The sequence below is a fragment of the Halichoerus grypus genome, chromosome 7, assembly GCF_964656455.1.
Source record: "Halichoerus grypus chromosome 7, mHalGry1.hap1.1, whole genome shotgun sequence".
Taxonomy (NCBI): Eukaryota; Metazoa; Chordata; class Mammalia; order Carnivora; family Phocidae; genus Halichoerus; species Halichoerus grypus.
The window spans coordinates 153,047,279-153,069,996 of NC_135718.1; the positions used below are offsets into that span (position 1 = coordinate 153,047,279).

General features: G+C 49.5%; 1 protein-coding gene across 1 annotated transcript; it reads right to left on the reverse strand.

Annotated features, from left to right (window-relative positions):
* Positions 1–661: 661 nt before the first annotated feature.
* On the reverse strand, positions 662–17,681 carry LOC118521352 (Fc receptor-like protein 1). Its single transcript, XM_078078678.1, is given in 9 exon segments — positions 662–712; positions 1,518–1,720; positions 9,633–9,947; positions 10,365–10,367; positions 12,429–12,707; positions 13,006–13,293; positions 15,103–15,250; positions 15,567–15,757; positions 17,660–17,681. Coding segments are annotated over 9 exon segments (1,500 nt in total).
* Between the last annotated feature and the right edge of the window lie 5,037 nt (positions 17,682–22,718).

The window sequence follows — 22,718 nt, forward strand, 5'->3', positions numbered from 1 at the left end:
GGTGGATGGCCCAGACTCCTCTGGCAGTTGCCTTGGGTGCTCTTTAGAACACACAGAACATGCTCTTACCACATTAACCAGGTCATCTTATTTCAAGGGCAGGTGGCAGCCTTAGCAATAAGTCACCCCACCCAGGTACCATGGTAACCACTCTTTCTAGGCATCCAATCCGCTGTATCTACTAAAGGGTCGGTTGCTCGGGTTCGTTCCCAAGCGAGGGCTCTGACTGCCAGTGGTGCTAGTGCCTTATGAACCAGGACATGGAGACAGTGAGGACCGCCTGAGGCTCTTCCAGGCACTCAAATGTCCCCCACACATCCTGATCCTGCAAGGGTCCACTCATGATTAACCATCCCTCCACCTTCCCATTGTCCAAGCCGCGGCATTTATCCCTCTAGAACAGCCCAACTGTCTGGGCGGAGGGCTAACGGCCAGGGCTCGTGAGTGATCACCAGCCAGACCGCTCTGAGCTCAGCCCACTGGCTGCTCTGGTTTGTTCCTGTTTTTATCCAGACGGTGTCAGTGTTGGGCTGAGTAGTGACCACAGACTTCGTGGATGGATTGTCTCAGCAGGAATTTCCCTACTCCCTTGCTACAAGCTGCAGGGGCCAACACAGGAATGGGGTGGGGACATCTGGGGGATCCGCATTCTCCACAGGGCCTAGTAGCACCGAATTTCTGGGGACAGTGAACTGGTGCGCAGGGCGCTCCTCTGCGGCAGACAGGAGTGTCGCTTAGTCACTAAGGGAATTTGAGCCATGGCAGAGGTGGGTTGCTGGAACATATTCTCACCCCACCCCTTGACAAGCAGGGAAGTTCTCACCATGATACACTGTCCTTTAGAGAGAGGCTCCAGCTGGAGGAACGCTGGGCCCACTGGTAGGAGCAGCGCTCTATAGGGTTATTGGGCTTCTGCTCCTTCCAGAGCTGGACCAAAAGTCCTAGGGCACTGTCCCCTTCGTTGTCTCTGCCACAATGCCCAACCCATGCCTTCCAGAGTCACAAACACTTCTAATTCTAATGGCAGCTCTGCTTGGAAGATGCAGGGAAGGAAGGGGCAGAGATGCAGGTCTGAACTGTTGTTCAGGTTTTAAGGCTGACCAACACAGGGCTAAGTTGTCAGTCTATCTGTTTAGGTGGGGTCTCCACCTAAATGAGGCCAAACCACATTTGCTTCCAGGTTATTTTTACCAGACACTTACTAGCCTCTTGCCTTTCTGAGGTCCTTCTCTGTCCCAGGTCTTTCCATTCCTGGGATTTGTCAGTCTTCCCAGATCAGCAATGATTGCCCAACATCATAAGTGTCCTGCCCCAGGACTGGGCTCAGCATGGATGTCAGGGTCCCACACCAGGTGCTGGGATGGACTGGAGAATCTTGGCTTTCATTGCTGCAGTGGATGTGGCCCAGAAGAGCCATCACCTCCCCACCGCCACTCCCCACAGGTCAACCAGTGGTCACAGCCTCTTGATCCTCCAATAACTGCCTCATGGCACTGGGTCCTGGGGCCACTGCCAACCTCACAGGAGTAGTTCCCAGAATGTTCTGTGGTCAGAGAGAGGTTGAAGGATGCTCCTCCAAGAGATGCTGCTATGCTCCCCAGAGTGACATGCTTGTGATACAGGATTGTGGGAGAGCCTCTTTAGACCTTGTGGTGAAGCTCTGCCATGTCCCCCATGTCATTCTGGACCCCAGGGCTGAGGGCTATGACAGAACGCAACCCTGGACATGACAGAGACAAAGGAGCCATCAGAGGAGGCCCGTGCTGTCCATCTCTCCACCTACCCAAGAAGGTTAGGCTAGGTCAACAGTCAGCTCTTAATATGCAACATCTCACAGTCCTGACTTTGCACCCAGAAGGATCTGTTAGATCCTTCGGCCTGTTAGAAGGAACTCTGGACACCATTCTTCTATACAACCGTCCGGAGCCCTGGGTGTCCATAGATTCACACGGCAGTCTTGCCGGTGCCTTCAATATCCTCCTTCCTGTCACCATACATAAGAGCAGCAGCACCAAGGAGCTAGCCTATAACAGCCCACCACATCAAGTAGCTAACTGAGATCTGTAGGACCGGGTCCTCTGGGTCCTCACTGAAATGTTCTCATTACCCCCTGGGGACACTGACCTTAGTTTGGGAATTGCTGGTTGAGATGAATGTTTCCACACTTGTCGCAAGCCCAAATGTGTCTCCATGACACTGTTTACTATTCCGTCTCCCTCCTGTAATGCTCCAGGTTTGTGAACTGTGGCTCCCAGTTGTTTTCCACATGGTGTCAGGGACCACTCCTCATGGCCTCTGTGGACCAGTATGATGCCCTATGGAACAGAGAATGTGACCACATTTCCTGTGATTAGATGCCAGAGGGCTGGAGAATTGGTTTGGCTCTGAGGTAGGACAGTGAGCAACCACTGCAGATGTTTCAGGTGGTCTCCCCCAAGAGGAGTAAAGGGGAGAATCATTTGCCAGGTCAAAAGCTACCATGGCAGGTACTAAGAGTAAGCTGACTTGCTCTATCTACCAAACAGGCCAGACACCTAAGATGAATGGGGATGTGGGAGGACTCACCACCCTGCCTCTCTCCAATTAATCTACAAATTCAGTAAAATCCCAATAAAAATCCCATTTGGACAGTTTGAGCCATTCAATATACTTACTCTAAAATTTTTACAGAATATCCATTCATCTGTTGAAGGGCATCTCGGCTCTTTCCACAGTTTGGCTATTGCAGACATTGCTGCTATGAACATTGGGGTACATGTGACCCTTCTTTTCCCTATATCTGTGTCTTTGGGGTAAATACCCAGTAGTGCAATTGCTGGGTCATAGGGTAGCTCTATTTTTAATTTCCTGAGGCACCTCCACACTGTTTTCCAAAGTGGCTGGACCAACTTGCATTCCCACCAACAGTGTAAGAGGGTTCCCCTTTCTCCACAACCTCTCCAACATTAGTTGTTTCTTGCCTTGTCAATTTTTGCCATTCTAACTGGTGTAAGGTGGTATCTCAGTGTGGTTTTGATTTGAATTTCCCTGATGGCTCATGATGATGAACATTTTTTCATGTGTCTGTTAGCCATTTGTATGTCTTTGGAGAAGTGTCTGTTCCTGTCTTCTGCCCATTTTTTGACTTGATTATTTGTTTTTTGGGTGTTGAGTTTGAGAAGTTCTTTATAGATCTTGGATATCAGCCCTTTATCTGTAGTGTCATTTGCAAATATCTTCTCCCATTCTGTGGGTTGCCTCTTTGTTTTGTTGACTGTTTCCTTTGCTGTGCACAAGCTTTTTATCTTGATAAAGTCCCAAAAGTTCATTTTTGCTTTTGTTTCCCTAGCTTTGGAGATGTATCTTGAAAGAAGTTGCTGTGGCCGATGTCAAAGAGGTTACTGCCTATGTTCTTCTCTAGGATTTTGATGTGGTCCATATATACAATGGAATATTACTCAGCCATCAGAAAGGATGAATACCCAACTTTTACATCAACATGGATGGGACTGGAGGAGATTATGCTAAGTGAAATAAGTCAAGCAGAGAAAGACAAGTGTCATATGGTTTCACTTATTTGTGGAACATAAGGAATAGCATGGAGGACATTAGGAGAAGGAAGGGAAAAATGAAGGGGGGAAATCAGAGGGGGAGATGAACCATGAGAGACTATGGAATCTGAGAAACGAACTGAGGGTTTTAGAGGGGAGGGGTGTGGGGGGATGGGTTAGCCTGGTGATGGGTATTAAGGAGGGCACGTACTGCATGGAGCACTGGGTATTATACGAAAACAGTGAATCGTGGATCACTACATCAAAAACTAATGATGTACTGTATGGTGACTAACATAACATAATAAAATAAATAAAATTTTTATAGAATAATAAAAATCTATAAAAGACTTCAGTAAACATTTTTGACAAAAATAACTTTGATAAAGAAAAACAATGAGGGGTCTTATGTTATCAGATATTAACATATATTAGAAGGCCAGAGCAATAAAAGCAGTATAATATATGTGCAAAATCAAGCAAAACAATGGAACAAAATAGAGAGATCATAAGTAGGCCCCATGTATGGATGGAAACTGAAAGTTGACACCACAAAATAATGGGAATGCATGGCCTGTTCAGTATATAATGTTAGGAAAACTGGCTTACTCTCTGGAGAAAAAAAAAAAATTGGATCTATACCTAATATCAAATGTAAAGGTAGGCTCTGAAAGACCTAATCCATAAAAACCAAATTATAAAATCAAGGGAAGATAATCTAGGAGGTTTTCATTGTGACTTTGGGGTTGGGAAAGACTTCTTAAACACAAATTAAAAGATGAAAAATTAATGAATTTGCATGAAAACAAAAAATCCTGCTCAATAAAAGACCATTTGGACAAAGCTGATGGGCAACAGAATGGGAGGTAACACTTGCAAAGTCTAGAACAAGCAAAGGACTTATTTTTTTTAAAGATTATTTATTTAAGAGAGAGAATGAGAGAGAGAGAGCACATGAGAGGAGAGAGGGCCAGAGGGAGAAGCAGACTTCCTGCTGAGCAGGGAGCCTGATGTGGGACTCGATCCCGGGACTCCAGGATCACGACCTGAGCCGAAGGCAGTTGCTCAACCAACTGAGCCATGCAGGCGCCCCGCAAAGGACTTATTTAAAGAAAGCAGTAGCTCATGGATATTAACTAGAAAAAGAAAAAATAATATTAAGGAAATGGGCAGTTATTTCACAGAAGAGGAAGTCCCCCAAACCCTTACTTACTAGTAATTAGAAAAATGGAACCAACAACACCATGAGATCTCTCTTTATGTCCATTGGGTTGGCAAAATTTAAACACTAAATAATGCCAAGGCAAACCTTGAGTCCCACTCCTGGGTATGTATCCAGAGAAATTCTCACACGTCCAAGGCAGGACAGGAAAGAGGGGTTTGTTGGAGTTTGTCAGTTTGAAGTAGCGATAGTTGGGGGTAATGTAAGTGTCCATTGCTGGGGGATCGGATAAGGAAAGGGTGTTGGAACAATGTGCAGAAGTTAGGAACAGTGGACTAGGTGTACACACAACAAGATGGATAGATCAGAAGAGAGCACCACGTGAAAGATGGTGCCATACCTTATGTAAATAAAAAATTTAGGTTCACAGAAAATCATGCATTTAAATGAAGGGAACTCCCCAGACACATTAGAATGGTTGGAGGCTGGAGCAAGGGGGTAGAAACTAAAGATACAGACTATAAATAAAGAAAACTGGAGAAAGTTGGTGTGGCCAGCACTGGGAGTGAGCCATAAGGGAGGGACTCTGTACCTGAGCTACAAAATGAAGAGGAAGGAAAACAACACGACAAAAAAGGAATGAAGCATTAGGAAGAGAAAATGTAATGTAGAATAAACGTGTCATAAAACAAAGGGAATTTTGTATTTGGTGCAAAACCAAAGCTCAGCCCTGCATTCTGAACATTACACGCAAGGGACATGCACAGAGGGAAGTGGCTCGGAAAATCAGAAGTAGAAGAACCACAGAAGCTCATCGAGGAAGGAGCCTGAGGGGCAGCGGAAGAGAAGAGCCTGCTGTGGATGGGGAAACTCTGAGCTCTCGAACCTCTGGAGTTCAAGACCACAGTGTCCACACGCTGACCTGTGGGCCGCAGGAGGTGGAAACAGACCAGCGCAGGGAGAAGCCTGTGGGTCCACCACAGATGAGGTAGATAAAGATAAGGATGCATGAGATCCGAACAATGGGATGAGGACAGAGACCCTCAGGAGTTTATGCCGAACTCTCAATCCTGGGGACAGAGAAGTCACTTTCTGTTAAGAACTTGTAGATGATCTATAAAAACTGATCGTGTCTGAGGTCCCCAAGGAAACCTTTAAAAATCATAAAGGTAATTTAAGTTATTTTAAAAATCACAAAATGAGGGGAAAATCCTTTCGTGAGGTACTTTTTTTTTTAAACCCTGCTTTAAATCAGCTTTGAGGTCAAAGAAGAAAAAAATAAAACTGATGTTGTAGACCAGAGAATAACAGTAATCGAAACACTGCATAAGAAACTGACACAGCCTTGATATCAAAGCTTTCCACAGAAAGAATCAAAAGCTACAGACAAACCCTCATTATAAATATCTATGCAAAATTCCCCATAAGATGCCATCATATGGAAATCAGCGGGGAATTAATATACATCACAGGCAGGGAGAGTTGTGAGAATTGTTCACTATTAGGGCATCTATTAAAGTAATTCACTGTATTATGTTAAAGGATAACAGAAAGATATTTTCAAAATTCAACATCTACTTCAGATTAAACAGTAAATAAAATTCTTATTAATTTTGGATAGAAGGTAATTTCTTGATGTTATAAGTGCATATATCTTAAATTAAAAGCCAGCATCATGGCTAATGGTGAAACACACAGCATAGCAGTTACATTTGGGAACAGAACAAGGATGCCTCTTATCCTCACGGGTACTTGACATTGTTCTGGAAAATCTGGCCAGTGCTTTTGGGGAGAGAAGGAAACACGTGCTCTACCATACAAGCAGAAGGAAGCGGGACTGTCCCATCTGCAGATAGGACCATATGCCCGGAGACCTGAGGAGAGTAAATGACACTTAGCGACGACAAGAGAATTCTGTGTGAGCCAGGTCCACAATCAGCTGGTAAAACCCAGTAATTCATGACGTCTAGGGGGTGTCTGGGTGGTGCAGTCTGTTAAGTTTCCGACTTTTGATTTCAGCTCGGGTCACAATCTCAGGGTCGTGGGATCAAGCCCCGAGTCCGGCTCCATGCTCAGCCAGGAGTCTGCTGGAGATTCTCTCTCTCCCTCTCTCCCTCTGCCCCTCCTACTGCTCGTGCTCTCTTTCTCTCTCAAATAGATAAAAAATTTTTTTAAATAAAACAAACATCTAGGAAATATGATGGGCTAAAAATTCTATACAATGGGTTCAGTAGTTTAAAAAGTCTAAAAATAAAATTGACAAGAAATAGGTAGAACTTAAAAGATAAAAAAAAAAAATTAGACTCTAATGACAGATCTAAACAAAGCCAGAATAAATGGTGTGATATAGTTTGGCCTTGGGCTGGAAGATTACATTGTAAAAATACCAAATCCTCCTAAAGGTAACTTATTATTTCTGCAATCACAGTTAAAATACCAATAAATCTTCTGAAGCTTTACTAACAATATAAGGAGCTAACATGTAGAACCTAGCCCATAATATGGGCTCAGTAATTATTTATCAACATAGGTAACTAGTCTGGAATATATATATATATATATATGTTTTATGTCCAATTTTCTTCTCCTGATATCCACCCAGATTCAAAACTTAGTTACTAATGTCTAAAAGGAACCACCCACTCAAATGTTTGTTGAGACTTGGCATTAGTAAAGTTGAGGGGCTCGCAGGGCAGGTTGCCACCTAAAGCATGTGGTTTCTTCCTTCCCTTCACTCTGCACACCCGGACGCAAACCCAATCAAGGTACGCAGCAAAACAAAGGGTACTTTTGAATCAGGATTCTCCTTCTTGAGAGGGCGGTCTTAGCTTAAAACCTACGCACATGCACACGCACATGCAGGTCTGTAAAATGTGTGTTGACATTGTATGGTTAAATTTAATAAGCAGTATAGTGATACTAGTTTACAGTACAATAAAGTCAAAAGTATACCATCATTCAAATATACTCATATGTTCATAAAAATGCTTTAGAAGAATCAGCATATTAACAGCAGTTACTTCCAAATATTAGAATCCTGGCTGATTCTTTTCTTTTTTGTCTAATGTGTTTTATATTTGTAATTTAAGAAAGTGTTTTAAAAAGAAATTTTTTAAAAGTTAGTTTCTTCCCAGGACACTTAGAATGGAAATGAAGGGACGCCTGGGTGGCTCAGTTGGTTGAGTGTTTGACTCTTGATTTCGGTTCAGGTTGTGATCTCAGGGTTGTGAGATCGAGCCCCACGTCGGGCTCTTTGGTCAGCATGGAGTCTGCTTGAGATTCTCTCCCTCTGCCCCTGTCCCTCCTCGAACTTGCTCTCTCTTTCTCTCTAAAATAAATAAATCTTTAAAAAAGAAAAAGGACGGAAATGAAATGCCCACATTTCTAGCAGATATAGGGCCCATCTCCTTTGTTCTGTCCTCAGGGGCAGCTACGTCTCTCCAGGGAGACAGCACTGGGATCCCCAAAGATCTTTGGGAAGACACTGGAAAATCTGGGCCAGGGTGTCACCAAGTTTGGCTCCTCTGGGAGCTGGATATGTCCCCAAATACAGGTGGGGCTGAGGCCCTGGGGTAGGAGGCATTTTGGAGTCCTGCTGAGGGGCTTTGGGAACCACAGGTGAAGGGTTCAAGTCCATCCAGCGCTGGGGGCCACCCAGGCCTGAGAGGCCCAAAGGGAGAAAACCTGCCAGTCTTCAAGAAAAACGAGGCAAGAATGCTGCAGAGAAAAGTAAAAAGGTGGTAAGGAGGGGACGGTCCAGGAAGAGATTGTCCAGACAAATCAGAGGGTCTCCCCCGAGAAGTGAGGCCCAGAGTAAGGAAGAAGGCCAGCCCGAGCCCCAGCCCCACCTTCCAGGTGAGACTGTCCCAGATCTGCAGTCTGGAGCACGCCCGGGACTCCTTCCAGACAGAAGGTCTTTATAAGTGGTGAGTGTTTGGTCAGTCCCAGTTCCATGCGGACGCTGGACCAGTCACTGGCCCACTTCTCTGACAGAGATCATGAGCGTCAGAGAAGTTTGCTACTTATATGGCTGGTGAGTGGGGGAGACAGGCCTGAAGCCCCGCACAGCTGACCCCAATCTGGGTCCCTCCCCATACCCAGCGCTGATGCCGTGTCGCTGAACGAGCCGCAGGCCTTCACAGGCTTCTGACGCTGGGCGTCGGTCCAGTGGTTCTGAAGACCTTCTCTCTACAGGACTCCCCGACCCTGGTCCCCGACTCCCGGCCTGAGGATTGGGGTGCTCCACCAGAGCGGGGGCTGGGATTGGGCAAGTGGTCCCACCGGCCTCCACCCAGGCGCAAGCTCTGTGGAGGCTTTGGGATCTGTGCCAGGCTTTCTGGACTTTACCTCCGCCCTCAGGGAGCTCTGTCCTTGACGGTTTGTGGCCTGGTTTCCTGATGGACCCAGAGTCCTTCCGACTTCCCTCCCGCCTTCCAGGGTCCGTGTCCCATTGGAATCCCAGGTCGGAAACAGCACCCGGATCTTCCCCAGCCAGCATGCCTCCGATTCTGGGATCGATTCTGATGAGCAGAGTTGTTTCGGGGAGAGGCCTCAGAAGAGCTGATGGGATCGCAGAGCAATATGAGCAGTGTGGCCCGGATTAAAATCACTCAAGTCCTGGAATTCTGAGGCCTCATAATCATTTCCCTGGTGTTATGCCCCAACTCACAGCCACAAAAGCATCAGTGTTCTGTCTTCCTGAGATGGCAGACACAGGCTAATAATAGAACGCACAGGAGAGTCCTTCACGACCCTGGACTAACCTCACATAAACTCTGGTGCTGTCCTGACCACTCTCCCATAGAGAAGGAGGGACAGCTCTGAAGGAGGGACAGCTGTGGTGAACAGTGAGGTGACCTGGAGGTGGCCATGCAGAGAGTGGGGAGAAGGTTCTCAGAGCTGGATGGCCGGTTCCCACCCCAGGCCCTGCCCTCACCTACCTTCCCACACTTCACCTGCATCCTCACTGTGATCACAGTCAAAGGTCTCAACCTGCTCACATTCAGCCAGCATCCTCGGTCCCGTTGCAAGGGCCACTTGAAGAAACACGGGCGGGTCTTCCTCTGCCAATGGCAGGTACAGCAGGCCTGCAGGGGTGTGCTTGGCCGCTCCGCAGACCGGCTCCCGGCACACCACGGCCACGTCCTTCATGTCCCAGCCGTCGTCACACACGGTGCCCCAGCTACCGTCCCGTTCCATCTCCACCCGCCCTTCACAGCGGTGGGGACCATTTGTCAAGTGGATTTTGGATGGGGCTCTGCAAACAAGAGGGGTCGGAGCACACTCAGAAATGTGGGAGGGAAACAGGAGAAGCTGTTTGGTGGGGGTGGTGTGGGGGGGGTAGAGGGCTTGCTGACATAGGGAATCCGTCTCCCAAGGGCAGCCCCCACCTAAAGAGCCCTGGGAAAAGCAGCCCTGCATTCTGAAGACAAAGGAATGTAGGGACATAGGGATTTATGCTTTGATTCTCAGGAGCTCAGAAAGATCTCAGAAAAGCAGAGAGAAGGCTAGAACTAGGTCTTCCCTAGAGATGGAGCCTGGAGACTCCAGCATTCCGGTGGACTGAGCTGCCCGGTTTCTTCTGAGAGCTGCTTCACACCCCACTGGTGACCTCACCCATCCCAAGGCTGCTCCTTCTGCAGGGGGGCAAACACGCCACAGGGTCAACCTGCGCTCTGTACATTTCTTTGTTTGCTTTTCCAAACTGGAGTGATTTGTAAGGAGGCTTTTCTGGAGGGTCTCCAGCAGAGAGGAAGGATGGAGCCCAAAGCTGTCAGTGACCAGCCTCCCTTCTGAGAACAAAAATGATGGAGAGACACAACAGAAAGAGGGGTGGCAAAGGACAGGACCCTAAGAGCCAGCCGCGCACTAAGCCACGTCCAGTCCCCAACTCTCCCACCTGCTGCACTTGTGGTTTTTTCTGGCTCAAGCCAGTTTGTATGGCATTTCTATCCTTTGCAACCAAAGTGCCCCATCTGACATGGTCAGTTACCAACTTCACAGCAGAGCCCCGGCAGAAATAGTAAACCTGGAAGAATGACAGGTAGCATATGAATGTGATTCTCAGAAACTCACAGATTGAAAAGACGAAGCGTATATAAGGCGCCATGGAGACTGACTAGATAAGCAACCAGCTTCATCGGATAGAAAAATAAACACCAAACTTTGTATATCCCAAACAGAAAATTCACATTCTTTTCAAATTCCATATAGAAGGGCGTCTGAGTAGCTCGGTCAGTTAATGATCTGACTCTTGGTTTCAGCTCAGGTCATGATCTCAGGGTCATGGGATCAAGCCCCATGTCGGACTTTGTGCTCAGTGGAGTGTCTGCCTGAGGATTCACCCTCTCCCTCTGCCACTCCCCCGCTCGCACTCACTCTCAAATAAATAATAAAAATTTTTAAAATAAATAAATAAAATAAAATAAAATTGCATATATAGCATTTACAAAAATGACAACTGTGTGTTAGGCCATAAAAACATTTTTAGTAAGTTCCCCAAAGTAAAAGTCATGCATCTATATACTTTAATCAAGTTTAACCACAAGGACAAAGAAAAAATCTATAAGAAATTAATGAACTAAAGGATAAAAGTGAAATCTATTCATAAGGAATTGTAAGTCTCCAGTTACAAAAGAAATGAAAACCCATATTCCACATAATTTAGAAATTAAACAAATGAAAATGTTAGACATTGAAACTTATACGGGGAGATGCAAGCAGTACTTAGAAGAAACATGTGTTTTAGATGCATTTACTACATGCAAATAAAGATGAAGAGTAAATAAGCATTTACTTGAGAAGTTAAGGAAGGAGTAACATAAAATAAGCCTAAAGCAAAAAGGAGGAAAACATACTGAAGGTGAGGGAGAAGATGAACTAGAACTAAATGAACTAGAAAACCAAAACCCAAATAGATTTGAGTTATAAAAGTGCACCTGAGTCTCGAGAAAGAGCCATAACATAGACCCTCGTGGGCCAGTCTGATTCAGAAGGAAGTCACGCAAACGGAACAAAGGATAGAAAAATTGGAAAGACTAATAAGAAAGCAGATCTGACGCTGGGAGTCAAGATCTCACAGGCTTGGGAAGTCCTTGCGGCTCATTCCAGAGACGTTTCAAGTAGCAGGTGAGTCCAACACAAAACCGTTTAAAACAAAACTGCTGCAGACACGGTGACCACGCAGTGCTTCTGAAATCATACCTATGAGGCTAACCTCTCCCTGACACCAAACCCAGAAAGTCACGTAGCTACTGCCCACGAGGACATGGTGACTAAGAAGGGCTCGGCAGGAACCCGATGACTTCCCAGAGGAGGACCCCTGTAATGCACATCTCTACAGTGATGCGTTAGAGGGGACACGTGGTGTGACCACTGCGATGCTTCCCGACCCCAGCCTCCAGCTCCACCTTGGGCCAGCGGCAGAGCGTCCTGGGAGAGGTACCGAATCTAAATCTCATTTCCTCGTTAGTAAAATGAGCGTTGTTATGGAGGTTGAGTTTGGATCCCGGAATTTGTTCATGGTTTTTCCATCGTTTCCTGAGTATTGACGAGGCTAGTTGGGGCGGGGTGGGCGGGGGTCTGCAGAGGTCGGCAGGGTGGGCGGGGTGAAGGCCCCTGCAGAGCACAGTCCCGAGAGCTGAAGACCAGTTTCCTGACCACAGGATCACCCAGCGCAAAAGACGCTTGGCATAACTGCAGCTGGTCCTCTAGAAGGAGATACGGACATGTCCTACCTGTGATGCTGAGTGGTACCGCCTCGCTGCGCTGGGCCCCCAGGCCATTGTTGGCTTCACAGGAGTAGTTTCCAGAATGTTCTGGGGTCAGAGAGAGGTTGAAGGACACTCCTCCTCCAGAGGGGGCCGAGCTGCTCCCCAGGGTGATATCCTCGTGATAAAACCGGTACTGGATTGGGGGAGAGCTGCTCTGGGCCTCACAGCGAAGCTCCACCACGTCCCCCACCACGTCCCGGGTCCCGGGATTCCTGAGGGTGAGGACGGGGCAGGACGCTGGGACTGAGGGAGACAGGGCCAACGTCAGAGAGTGTCTCTCCTGCTGGACGGCCTTACAGCCCACTCTGTCCTTGTCCCAGGTCCTTGCAGGGTCCCTCCAGCCCATGAGGGATGCCTTGTGTCCCTTTGTCCCCCTCCTCTAGCTCATCTGTCACTGTCACCACCACCTCACAGATCTCCTGCCGTGTTCACATGGCTTCTTAACCACTTCATGGCCCGTCCCTCATCATCCTTGGCACATCCTCACTGCCACAGAGGGAGACTGCTGCAATCACTGGCTGATTAGGAGAGTGCTGCTCACCTGTGATGGTGATGTTCAGGGCCCCGCTGCGGGCCAGGCCGTGGCCATTGTCTGCCGTGCAGTAGTAGCGCCCCACATGGCTCCCCCCGACGGCAGGGATCTCCAGCTCTGCTCTCCGAGAACACTGGCGCTTGCTCCCCACACTCTCCCCCATGTCCTCTCTGTGCCAGAAGAATGTGGTGTCCCCTGTGTCTTCAGCCACGGAGTAGATGAGGACCAGATGCTCCCCTGCAAGCACCTGTCCCCCCTGGGGCTGGGTCTCCAGGAGCACTGCCGACACCGGGACACCTGCGTGAACGAGACAGGGCAGGTGAAGCCAGGTGAGGCCAGGTGAGGGCAGGTGAGGGCAGGTGAGGGCAGATGAGGGCAGGTGAGGCCAGGTGAGGCCAGATGAGGCCAAGTGAGGGCAGGTGAGGCCAGGTGAGGCCAGGTGAGGCCAGGTGAGGGCAGGTGAGGCCAGGTGAGGGCCACTGGGATGCCTGCATGAACACGAGAGGGCAGGTGAGGCCAGGTGAGGCCAGGTGAGGCCAGGTGAGGGCCACTGGGATGCCTGCATGAACACGAGAGGGCAGGTGAGGCCAGGTGAGGCCAGGTGAGGCCAGGTGAGGGCAGGTGAGGCCAGGTGAAGCCAGGTGAGGCCAGGTGAGGGCCACCGGGATGCCTGCATGAACACGAGAGGGCAGGTGAGGCCAGGTGAGGCCAGGTGAGGCCAGGTGAGGGCAGGTGAGGCCAGGTGAAGCCAGGTGAGGCCAGGTGAGGGCCACCGGGATGCCTGCATGAACACGAGAGGGCAGGTGAGGCCAAGTGAGGCCAGGTGAGGCCAGGTGAGGCCAGGTGAGGGCAGGTGAAGCCAGGTGAGGACAGGTGAGGACAGGTGAGGCCAGGTGAAGCCAGGTGAGGCCAGGTGAGGGCCACCAGGATGCCTGCATGAACACGAGAGGGCAGGTGAGGCCAGGTGAGGCCAGGTGAGGCCAGGTGAGGCCAGGTGAAGCCAGGTGAAGCCAGGTGAGGCCAGGTGAGGGCCACCGGGATGCCTGCATGAACACGAGAGGGCAGGTGAGGCCAGGTGAGGCCAGGTGAGGGCCTGGGGTGGAGGTGGTACCACCTGCTATGCATCTGGGCAGGTGGAGTTGCTGGAAGCCAAGGTGTAGGCAGAGGAGTGTTTGGTGGGGAGGGAGCATGCTGAGGGCCCTGCGGCAGGGCCACCTGTGCTACTGCATGGCAGACAATGGCCATGGCCTGGCCTGCAGCAGGAGAGGGGGACAGGGGGACAGCGGGGGCGGGACAGGGGGACAGTGGGGCGGCGGGACAGGGGGACAGCAGGACAGGGGACAGCGGAATGGTGGGATGGTGGGACAGCAGGACAGTGGGGTGGTGGGACAGCGGGACAGCAGGACAGGGGGACAGTGGGACGGCAGGACAGGGGACAGCGGGACAGTGGGACAGGGGACAGGGGGACAGGGGGATAGCAGGATGGTGGGATGCGACAGCGGGATGGCAGGACAGGGGACAGCGGGACAGCGGGACAGCGGGACGGCAGGACAGGGGACAGCGGGACGGTGGGACAGTGGAACGGCAGGACGGGAGCAGCAGGATGACGGGATAGTGGGACGGCGGGACAGGGGACAGTGGGGTGGCAGGACAGGGGACAGCGGGACGGCGGGACAGGGGACAGCGGGACAGCAGGACAGCGGGATGGCGGAACAGGGGACAGCGGGACGGTGGGACAGGGGACAGCAGGATGGCGGGAGCGCTCTGCCGCTTATTCATCGCATGCTCTCGGTAGGTCAGTTCATCTGTGACCCAGCGTTTCCTGGAAGAGGGAGTGCGGAGCCTCGTAGCAGCGTGGCAGAGCTCTGGGGGTGATGAAGGGAGAGACCCACCCAGCAGCCGGCTGCCTGGAGGTGTCCAGCGCCTAGCAGCCGAGGTCGCGCTGCCGTCCACCCGCATGGGGTGGAGCAGGGGCAGACGCTGACCCCAGTGTGCCTGGGGTCCCATTCCTGCTGCGCCGCTTCCAGGCTGGGTTACCCTGGGCGGGTCACTTGACTGCTCTGTGCTTTCAGGCTCCTCGTGTGTGAAATGGGGATACTAACGCACCCACATTACAGATCCCGTCACAGCACTGCTCCCCAGGGCTCTGCGGGGCTCCCCCTAGGCCTGTTCGGAGCAGGGCCTGTACTTGGTAAACTTCCTGAAAGTCCTCCCTGTCCAGAGACTTTTGGGCACCAGAGGGGTTCTTCTGGGACTGAGCACAGCAGCCCGGCTTCAGGCCTGGTGTTCGGGAAGTGATGGTAAGTGCTGCGGGCTCTTCCTGCCCCTCCTGCTATTGCTGCTCGTGGCTCTCCCTGGGCTGGGGGCGCCTCTGGCTGGGGGCAGCTCCCCGCAGACGGACACCACGATTCTTTAGCTATTGTTCGCTGAGCAGAACAGAAGGTGCTGCAGGGAGAGCTTATGACGGTCGCGTCGCGGACCGGGAGAGCAGAGCTCTGGGAGATGGCGCCCCTGTGACCACTGAGAGGGCGGAGCCCAGGGGAGTCCCCGTAGCCCCATGCCCGCCGTACCCGCTGGGACAGGGGAGGCGCAGCTGGGGTCTCCCAGGAGCCCTGCTCTTCTCTGCCCGACCCAGGACCCAGCCTGCAGCCCCGCCCCTGGGGCTCAGCCTGCACAAGCACGTGGGGCCGAGGACTCTGCTTGGAGACGCCGTGGGACGCTGTCGCCACCTCACACCAGTAGTATCCCGAGTCCTCCTTCCCTGTGGCCGAGATCCGAAACTCTGAGGAGCTCCCGTCTCATCTCAGGGTGTGGTCATCCCTGAAGGAGGAGTAGCAAAGCTGCGTCCCGGACCTGTCCCAGGGGAGCTGGATGTCACAGGACAGGGTCACTGAGGTCCCCTCGGTGGGCTGCAAGGGCCTGACGGTCAGCGTGGGTGCTGGAAACAGCTCTGGAGGGGGAGAGGGAACAGACCAGCCGTCGTGCAGTGTGCAGGTCCTGCGGGGAGGTGCCCTGTCTTCTCAGCCCCAGCGAGCAGGACTCACAGAGCCAGACCCAGGGGGACACACAGCCACCCACCATCGCTCCCTCCCTGGGTGTGTCCCCTGGCCCGCACCCGGTGCCCCCCACACAGGCCCTTGAACGGCGAAGCCGCACCCTGGACAGTGAGCCACACAGATCTCGTTTTCCCTGTCCTGATTCTACAGAAGGACAGCTCGTGGACCTCACAGGAAGAGAAGCCACCGACCCTGGGCCTTGCGTTTGAAATGGTGTAGCTTGAGGGGCCGTAGGAAGGGGCTAGCAGAGACCCGGCCTCGTAGTTCGTCACTTTCCCTACCACGTCATTGCTTTCCCCAGAGCGCCTCACAACCGCCTCGTCTCCTTCACAGACGTAGCGGGCATGTCAGTGCTCAGCCAGTCTGCAAAAGATGCAGACACTGCAGTGTCAGCCCTGCCCCCACCCAGTCCCAGCACCTGACTCCCGCTCGCGTGGGGGAGGGCTGACGCACGCACACGCACCGCTGTGCGGCACGGGTCCCTGGGAACCCTTCCTGACATCTCGTGCCTTCCATACCTCCTGTTAATGTTATGTCTGTTTAAAAAGTTTCAGTCCCATTTCTGGACCAAATGTGGATTTTTAAGTGACACTTATATCTCTGTATCCATTCAAGGTGACCTCCTGTCCCTGTGGCAGCCAGGATCAACTTTGTCTGCATCTCTCATTCCTTGGAGGCTCAGCCCAGTGGCTACAATTCAAACACCTTCCTATTGTCTTCTCCCTGATGTAACCATCCATCAGCTGGGACAGTAGCCCCGGGGCTGCAGAATCAGTACCTGGAATGAGCCCTTCCCGAATGCCTTTTCCAGAGGCTTCTGAGAACCCTTTGCTGGATGGACCCTGTAAGAAGGGGTGGGCTCCTCTGCTTGTTCAGGTCCTTGCCTCCCCTTGGAGGACAGTGGTCCTCAGAGCTAAGGGCAGCTTGGTGTGTGGATCTGCCCCACCAGGGGAAGGAAACCACTAGGCTGCAGGGGCTGGAGGTTCCAAGCTGGAAGTTTGCAGAGGAAAGAGAGCCAGCCCTATACGCTATGACCCAGCTCTGAGCCTAGGGCTTTCGGGGGGGGATATTTTTCAGCTGACAACTGAGCTAGAAATTCAGTTTCAAATATCAATTTAGAATTGTGGTGCATTGGGCTGAATTGCAGAGATGTTTGCCATTCTGATAAAGTCTAATCCCAGGACTGCGTTGGACCATTCATTCCCCTTCAGTGTAAAGAGAGGCAGAGCTGGACATGGAGGAACGGGATGGAGAAAGGGGGGAGGCCAGAAGTGTTTGTTTTGTCTGTGGGCTCTGCCCTGTAGCCCTGAGTTTACGGTAGAGGGAAGGCGCTCTAGCTCTCGGGGAACTGCCTCAGAAGGCAGACCACCCTCACCTGGGCTCTAGGTCCAGTCTCCAAAGTGGGATCCATAAAGAGGTGGGACTTCCATATTCTATGAAACATTTTCTCATCTTTTGATTTTTTTGTTTTTGTACATATTTTGCAATGCTCACAGTATTTCTCTCCAGGGCTCTCTATCTATATAACATGTTGGATGTGCATGCTCAGAATTTTTGTTCTTAATAAGCTCAGAGACCACTGCTCCCTCCAGACCGCTCGGTCTCACCGGTGGACCAGGAGGCGGGCATGGCGGTGGGTCAGAAACACTGACAAAAAGAGACACATCTTAAGCCTTCCTGGAGGCCAAAAGTTTCCTTCCTCCACATGGAGATTGGGCAAGATTTTCAGTGAAGATGAGATGAAATCAGTTTGATTAAAGAATGTTTGAGAAAGAAGACTCACGTGACCGAGGTGGTGGTAACGACAGGGCTAGAGATAAGTAAGAGATGACTCTGGACCTTACTGAGTTTGGAACCAGGGTCTGGCTGGGAGATACTCGGGAGAGTGGCCTTAACTTTGACATTTGACTGACAGACCCTCTCCCCAGAACAAGGAACAATCTGCATTCGCGCACATCTCCTCAGGTCCTGCCGAAGCTCGTCCGAAGGACCCTCGGGCTGAAAATCACAGCAGATGCGATACAGTGTGCGTCGTCAGATCTAAAAATATCAGCTATGTAAGGATGCCCCCCACCCCCCACCCCTTGTAGGAGGGTGAATACCTCCTTGAAGGAGGAGGTAAAGAGAAAATGTAACTTTCCAGTCTAATAATATAAGACAAGTTAGGCGTGGAAATGTTCAGGGGACGGCCCTGTTTTCGGCAGAGCATCTCCCCAGCATCCAGTTGCCTCTCTGTGGTAAATGTGTTTCCCATCATGGCGTCTGGTGCTGCTGGGGGTCCGGAACCAGGAGAACGTGGAGAATGTTTACTCAGCAGTAACTGCGTATGGTCTGCTTTCCCTTCCTGGGTAACTGCTTTCTGGTCCCAGGGCTCAGCAGCAAGGAGAAAAGAATTCATGGCCTTGACAGGGTCCGGGGGTTTAGCCCATCAGGCAGGCAGGTAGCAGTGCAGGGATGAAGGGACACCAGAGCATTCCTGCCCGGTGGGGACCGGCCTCCCCCTCGCCCCACCCCAGTCCTGGCCCCGGTCCCCACAGCCCCAGCGGCACCTGCCTCGCCAGCAGAGAGGGCTTCCCAGAGACAGAAAAGAACAAAGACAGGGGAACTCACCAGCCTGGGCATCCACAGCAACTGCAGGGGAAGAGGCAGAGATCACCACCCGGCCAGGGGCTGCACGCTTTCTGAAAACGTAACCTCCACCCTCTCCCCAACTGGTCTCTCTGCCCCCTTTCCCTCTGTGTCTTCTTCCCTCGACCCCCCACTTCTCGTCCCTTCCGTCCTCCTCCCCTCATTCTGTCTATTCCTTTCTCCCTCCAGCTTGGCTTGCTTCCTTCTTTCCCTCACTCACAAACAACCTCTCGTAGAATCAAGGGCTCAAGACCCAAATGGTTCATAAACATAGTCCTTCCCTGTTACCAGAGCTGATTATTGTGCAGGCAAATTCCCAAGAAGTTTCACACTGTATTTGCCCCTCTCACACCTTCTCTTTTTAAGACTGACTCTTTTGTTTGAGACAGATCGAGTGCCCACTGGCAACACAGAAGTCAGGAAGGGCCTGAAAGGAAACGAGGTGTCTGCTCGCATCTCGTGCACGCTGTTTCTCCCTCCTTCCTTATTCTCGATCCAGCGCTGTGTTTGCATCTGTGTGCGAGGGTCAGACTTATCAGCAGAAGCTGTGGTCTCATCTACAGTTGGCGGGACTTGAAGCCACTCCAAAGTGTAAGTCGAGGAAGGAACGACATCAGCCCCAGATGTGCTGGCTTGGTGTGGGAGTGGGGCTGGGACAGAGTAGGATTTCGGTGGCCTGGAAATAGAATTTACCCTAACAGAACATTCCTTTGATCTCATTTTAAGAAGTGTTCCAATTTTCCGAGAGATCAAAGCAGAAATGGATGTTTTAAAGAGAGCAAAGGGCATCAGTATTTGCAAAAGAGATGCATAGTCCTTTGTTTTCCCGGGACCTGCTCTGCTCAGTACTGATCCGCATGACGCATACTGGTCCTGAGTTAGAAGCCAGGGCCTATCCCTACTCATCCCATCGGAGAGATGTTGTGCTCAAGAGCAAGCTCTTGGATGCCCGGGCACAGTGGTTCCGCCTCAGCTTCACCCAAGTCCTGCTCCAGCATCCTACTCACCGAGGACCAGAAGCAATGGCCACAGCAGCATGAGATTGGAGGTGAGGCGTTATCCCAATGACGGTAAGGGGGCAGCTCAGGGGCAGTTCGGTCCTAGAGCAGAGTCTATCCCCTTGCGACTGTGAGGCTGGATTAGGCACTGTGGTTCAGCAGGGATTTTATAGAAAAATGAAAAAAAAAAGTAGGAAAGCTCTCTGTGTGGCAGTCAGCATTGTCCCCACCCTTAGCCCCATGGGTGCAGAGAATATAAATGTTCTTCTTCACAGAGTTGCTCAGATGTTATGTGTATTGATCAGAAATGCTCCTTGAAATGTAAGATGTCTTCACCTTATGGCTAGGGCACCCTAGGGAGCCTTTCTTTCTTTCTTTCTTTCTTTCTTTCTTTCTTTCTTTCTTTCTTTCTTTCTCCCTTTCTTTCTTTATCTTTCATTATTTTGTTATGTTCAGTTAGCCAGCATATAGTACATCATAAGTTTTTTTTAAATTTTTAAAATTATTTATTTTATTTTATTATGTTATGTTAATCACCATACAGTACATCATTAGTTTTTGATGTAGTGTTCCATGATTCATTGTTTGCATATAATACCCAGTGCTTCATGCACTTAATACCCATCACCAGGCTCACCCATCCCCCCACCCCCCTCCCCTCTGAAACCCTCAGTTTGTTTCCCGTAGTCCATAGTCTTTCATGGTTCATCTCCCCCTCTGACTTCCCCCCCTTCATTTTTCCCTTCCTTCTCCTAATGTCCTCTATGCTATTCCTCATGTTCCACATATAAGTGAAACCATATGACACTTGTCTTTCTCTGCTTGACTTATTTCACTTAGCATAATCTCCTCCAGTCCCATCCATGTTGATGTAAAAGTTGGGTATTCATTCTTTCTGATGGCTGAGTAATATTCCATTGTATATATGGACCACATCTTCTTTATCCATTCATCTGTTGAAGGGCATCTCAGCTCCTTCCACAGTTTGGCTATTGTGGACATTGCTGCAAATCAATCAATGTGATAGAACACATTAATAAAGAAGATACAAGAACCATATAATCCTCTCAATTGATGGAGAAAAAGCATTCGACAAAATACAGCATCCTTTCCTGATTACGCTCTTCAGAGTGTAGGGATAGAAGGAACATTCCTCAATTTCATAAAATCCATCTATGAAAAGCCCACGGTAAATATCATTCTCAATGGGGAAAAACTGAGAACCTTTCCCTTAAGATCAGGAACACAACAACGATGCCCACTCTCACCACCTTCCAAAGGTAGCTCTTTTGATTATTCAACATAGGACTAGAAGTCCTAGCATCAGCAATCAGACAACAAAAAGAAATAAAAGGTATTCAAATAGGTAAGGAAGAAGTCAAATTCTCTCTCTTTGCAGATGACATGATATTTTATGTGGAAAACCCAAAAGAATCCACCTCCAAATTACTAGAACTTATACAGCAATTCAGTAACATGGCAGGATACAAAATCAATGCACAGAAATCAGTCCTTTCCTATACACTAACAGTGTAACTGTAGAAAGAGCAATTCCATTTACAATAGCACCAAAAACCATAAGATACCTTGGAATAAACCTAACCAACCAGAGGTAAAGGATCTATGAGAACACTTATGAGAGAAATTGAAGAAGACACAAAAAGATGGAAAAACATTCCATGCTCATGGATCAGAAGAATAAACATTGTTAAAGTATCTATGCTACCCAGAGCAATCTATACTTTCAACACCATCCCGATCAAAATACCAACGGCATTTTTCAAAGTGCTGCAACAAACAATCCTAAAATTTGTATGGAATCAGAAAAGACCCCAAATCACCAAGGAAATGTTGAAAAAGAAAAACAAAGCTGGGGGCATCATGTTCGTTGCCCTATTTCAAGCTATATTACAAAGCTGTGATCACCAAGACAGCATGGTACTGGCACAAAAACAGACACATAGACCAATGGAACAGAATAGAGAGCCCAGATATGGACCCTCAACTCTATGGTCAAATAATCTTCGACAAAGCAGGAAAAAACATGCAATGGAAAAAAGACCGTCTCTTCAATAAATGGTGATGGGAAAATTGGACAGCCACATGCAGAAGAATGAAACTCGACCATTCTCTTACACCATACACAAAGATAAACTCAAAATGGATGAAACACCTCAATGTGAGAGAGAAATCCATCAAAATCCTAGAGGAGAACATAGGCAGTAACCTCTTTGACATCGGCCACAGCAACTTCTTTCAAGACATCCCCAAAGGCAAGGGAAACAAAAGCAAGAATGAACTTTTGGGACTTAATCAAGATAAAAAGCTTCTGCACAGCAAAGGAAACAGTCAACAAAACAAAGAGGCAACCCAGGAAATGGAAGAAGATATGCAAATGACACTACAGATAAAGGGCTGGTATCCAAGATCTATAAAGAAGTTATCAAACTCAACACTCAAAAAATAAATAATTCAGTCAAGAAATGGGCAGAAGACATGAACATACACTTCTCCAATGAGGACATACAAATGGCCAACAGACACATGAAAAAAATGCTCCATATCACTTGCCATCAGGGAAATTCAAATCAAAACCACATTGAGATACCACCTTACACCAGTTAGAATGGCAAAACCTGACAAGGCAGGAAACAACAAATGTTGGAGAGGTTATGGAGAAAGGGGAACCCTCTTACACTGTTGGTGGGAATGCAAGTTGGTACAGCCACTTTGGAAAACAGTACAGAGGTTCCTCAAAAAGTTAAAAATAGAGCTATCCTATGACCCAGCAATTGCACTACTGGGTATTTACCCCAAAGATACAGATGTAGTGAAAAGAAGGGGTACATGCACCCCAATGTTCATAGCAGCAACATCATAAGTTTTTGATGTAGTGTTCAATGATTCATTAGTCATGTATAACACCCAGTGCTCATCACAACACATGCCCTTCTGAATACTCATCACCCGGTTACCCCATCCCCCCTCTAACTCCTTTTGGTTTTCAGAGAATGTTGATTGAGTTCTGAAGCTGCTGAGA